Consider the following 4,503-nt stretch of genomic DNA (forward strand, 5'->3'; position numbering starts at 1 on the left):
CATCACAGTGATTGTTTGTGAAGGGGAAGTCCCAGCCTCACATATAAAATCAAATTTCTTTGGACGCCCACATTTACATTAAAATATTACCCACCCAGCGCTGTTTCTATTTCCTAACAGAGAGGTTCTCAAACTGGGGTCCCAGGACTCCCAGGGGTCCACAAGCTGTATCTTAGGGGTCCTCAAAAAGTTATAAATGGTTAATTCTGTTTTTTTTTTTTTTAAATGCACATTGAGAATAATGCATTAGTAAAACAAACATACCAAACCAAACAAAAATACAATTGCCATGGAATTCAGTAAATTATTTTTAAAACCACTTGGGTTTTTTTCCCTGGAAATTTTTCGCCCTTGTAAGGGGACCCCCAAATTGTGTGAGAACCCCTTCCACTTGACTTATACAACACTCACTCCAAGTGTTTACTTAGATAAAATTATGTTTAACAACCTGTTAAAATACAGCAGAATGCAGGAAATGGCATTTATTTATTCARGTTTTTCTGGGGGAGGACCCCCAGACCCCACAATCAGTGATCTTATACACTGTTCTCTCCTATATACCATATAGCCCTGATCACAATTGTTCAAGWAGGGGTCTCTGTAGAACATGTTGTCCTGTGGGTGAATCACGACTAGGGTCTCTCCACCCACAGGACCCCTTCTCCAATTTTTGTCAAAAATCTAAATATACAAATTGGATGATGATGTTATTTAGCAGCTTTTAGCAGYGGCCGAAAGAGAATTTTCTTACTGAGGAGTTGGCAACAGTGTTCAGCGCCTCCAAATCTCACTCCAAGCTCAGGTCAGAACTTGAGAGTCCTGCCAATTTAGGACTGTTTCTGGTAACACACCTACCTTGTCAAGACCAGTAGCCCTAATGGGGACCAAAGTCCAGTCCTAATATGGTGGAACTCTATTTTTGGGTGGGGGTTAGGTTTAGGACTAAGGTGTGAATTGAACTAGAACTGTCCAATAAGCCCAAAATTTTGCTGTCACTTCAGAGTAAAATTTCATTTGTTTTTTTTGTTTTGTTTTTGTTTTTTTAAAACTCCTTCAGATCATAGTAGTTGTCGGCTTAGTGTTTCTGCATCAATAATGCTGACTGGGCTTGTTGTCGTGTTCAGTTTTCACTTTATGCATGACTTTTGTTTTTATAAGTAAAATAATGATTTTCTGACATCTGATTTGGGAAGGTCCAAGTTTAACTAAGAGGTCATTGCATCATTATATTATATTTTCTTGAAATACTTGTAGTTTTGGAAATATTTCGTTGTTTATTTTTTAGAGTTGCTCCTATTTCTTACCCTGTGACAGTCTCCTCCAGACAGCACCTCTTGGATGAAGACCGCGGGACCATCAGGCCTGTTTGAGCCCCCTCCAATGGTGATCCCTAAACTACTGGACCGTGCTACAGAAATGAGCTGAATCACTCCTTCACCTGGGTGACTACAAACAAAAACACAAAAATACACAAAATATGACTGTTTTTTTGGCCAAAATTAGTATATTTATCATCTACATTAAACATACCCAGACTGTTGCTTTGACTCATTCATGCATGCGTGAGAAATCCTTGAATGTCCTGTGGTAAACACGTGGAGCTGCCTAAATGTGTGCTGGTACAAAGCACCACCTATTTACACAAAGCTCCTCTCTGGAGCTCAGTCACCAGCTGACTGCCCACTGCCTTTCATTCCTGAGCTTTAGCCTAAGGTCATCTGATCATGAGAAGCGATGGAGTTATAGCAGTTTTGGTCAAACCTYWAAAATGTTGTGATGTGTGATGAACGTGCTGTGAATGACTCACCTACTATCACACCAAATTTTAGCTCAATGGCTAAAACTGATAAACTCTGGAGGCCATCTTTAATTGTATTGACATTGRAAGTCAATCACATGAGACGGCACACGGCATTCGTTTTAAAGGTCTCATCAAAAGATCKATAACTCTGTCAATTCTAAACATAAATAATTTTTTTTCCTGAACTTCTGGCATGAGAGACATCAGGGCAAATGCATTTCTGCAAAAAATGTTTTCCTTTCATCCACTCCAGTCAGCAGGGGTCGCCACAGTGAACAAACTTGCATAAAAGATTTGGCAAGTGTTTTACCCCAGATGTCCTTCCTGACAAAACCAGGATTACAAGACCACTGCACTGACCACCAAGGCACTGCAGCCTCCATATTCCTACAAGGACTATGACTTCGTTCAATCAAATTAAATTTGATTGGCTAACGATTCTTCCACAACTCACTGTTTTCTTTTATGAAGTTATTTTTTTAAACTTAGCATAAGTATTAAACTAATCGGATCAAAACAAAGTAAGAAAAAATATAAAAAAATATGCGAATGGTTCCAGTGTTGTTTGAATTTCTTGGGCACAAAATGATTAGAAAGAATTTTTCTTTTTAATTACAGTTTTTCTTACCAGAAACTCTATGTAAACAAGAGGTGCAAATGCAACTGAAAATCTCAGGTTTTATAAAATATTTGAAAATATTCAAAGATTGAATTTCATTTAAAAACACTGATAACTGAGTAAAGACCACTTTTTCCAAAATTGTAGCCCAGCATAAGATCTGTTATATAGTTTGGACAGATTTGTTGGTACCCTTAAGGACACCATTAACCTTTGCATTAAAATCATGTTTCAAATTAAGTGTTTGAGCTTAATAAGTATCACAAGARCCTTCAAGCTTTTCATCAGCAACTCAGCCAAGGAACAAACAGCCGTTGTGTAGATTTGGTGTGGCTGTGTGCTCCACACTGAACATAACACTAAACATTTAAATSAAATACCAGCGCTGTCTGAGGGGCTCAGAGAGAAGGTTACACATATCCAAGTTTAAGGCTAAAGTAAAAGCTACAAGACCATCTCAAAACAGCTTCATGCTCCTCAGGTGAGAATGAGATGTAAATGGTTGTYTTGTTTGTCTCTATTGGCCCTGTGATGGACCTGTGACCTGTCCAGGCTCCACCCTGCCCCTCCGTGACCCAGAAAAGAAGAAGCAGGTAAAAGAGTAGATGGATGTTCATTCAAAGCTCACTTGATCACAACACATATAGTTTACTGTGACAGCAACACAAAATTTACACATTTTTCTAGCTGTTTTCTTGTAATTTTGAGTTGCTGACTAATCTCCCTACAGTTACAGCTCAGTCAGATTCACCGTAAGCATGAAGGCTGGAATTAAATCAGGTGCTTTAACTAATGATGGTTTTAGATTGTGCACATCTAAGCAGTGGTGGGCAAAATCCAAAAATTAGCTCTGCAATTTCTAAAGCGCTTCTGAAAMTATTTAGGTCCGCAACTTCAAAAGAGCTTGTGCTATAGAAAAACTACCAGAAGCTAATTTTAAAGCACAAGTTAAATTAAACACTTACTAGCTGGCAACAATTCATGTACAATACATGCACAATACTGCCAACTAGTGGTGTACGAAGCCTTCTTAATCCTACAACCACCGATTGCTGGGGATRTGATTTCATGTAACAGATCTTTGGCTCCTGGTGTAAAAATTAAAAAATTGTTGATAATTGCTACTTCGGCTGCTTCTTTGACTTTTTCTTTTGTTCGTTGTAGACTTTTCATTAAAGAAGCATAAATAAAGCAATTTTAATACTGTTTATTGGAAAACTGAGGTGATGCATTCTGGGTACATGACGGATTTGATTTGTGACAGGAAACGAAAGCACGGAGTTCAGGAAACTATCTTCACTTCAAAATAAGAGCTTGGATTTTAAAGTTTTTCATGTTGTTGCTCCAATTGACCACTAGATGTCAGTCTTCATCAGCATAACATCTTTAAACTATTTCTGTGTCTCTAACCCCATTGGCCGATTGCTTCGACCAATTACGTCAAGTATAGAGCTCCAGCGTTTAAACTTTTTTTTAAAGGAGCTCCGATTGTAAAGTAAAATAAATCAATACATACAAAATTTTAGTATGGATTACAAACGTTAACTGTTTTAGCTGGGACAGGGAGTTCTAAACATTGCCTTTCTGCTACGTAAGCAGACACAAAGCACTGTGGGAAATGAGAACTGTGACTGAGAGCAACAGTCAGGAAGGATGTATACCTTTCCAATAAGTGTGTTTATCTGGGAGGGGTGCTGTTGTATAGATCTCGTGTGCTGTGATTCATTGACAGCCAATACCTTCCGCTGTTCAAGATAATGATGACTGGTAGATAATTTGTTATTAGAGGTACTGCTTTTTAATTTTAGAAAATGCAAATCTGCTTATGAATTATAGAAATTAGCAAGACTGCTAAAGCACAAACATAATATTTAGGTCCGCAATTAGCGGATTTACGCTTTAGCGGACTGGTGCCCACCACTGCATTTAACCAACCACTTTATTTCAAATTTATATTTTTCTTAGACTTTCTCAAGATGAGTTAGATTTTTATAACTGTTTCCTCTTATAGCCGCAGTACCTAAGATACCAGCATGAACTACAAACTCTTACCCAAGGGTGTAACTTTAGGTCTACCATTGGG

At 38.1% G+C, this 4,503-nt stretch overlaps 1 protein-coding gene across 1 annotated transcript in view; it reads right to left on the bottom strand.

The window, feature by feature from the left end:
- Nucleotides 1-1,304: 1,304 nt before the first annotated feature.
- LOC106523607 (multiple PDZ domain protein) overlaps nucleotides 1,305-4,503 on the bottom strand; it is a gene marked incomplete at its 3' end in the record, with an annotated part of 36,217 nt that continues 33,018 nt past the window's right edge. Inside the window, 1 exon segment of the mRNA XM_014017092.1 lies at nucleotides 1,305-1,446. Coding sequence (XP_013872546.1) covers nucleotides 1,305-1,446 — 142 coding nt within the window.

Source organism: Austrofundulus limnaeus, unplaced genomic scaffold (genome assembly GCF_001266775.1).
Source record: "Austrofundulus limnaeus strain Quisiro unplaced genomic scaffold, Austrofundulus_limnaeus-1.0 Scaffold161, whole genome shotgun sequence".
Lineage (NCBI taxonomy): Eukaryota > Metazoa > Chordata > Actinopteri > Cyprinodontiformes > Rivulidae > Austrofundulus > Austrofundulus limnaeus.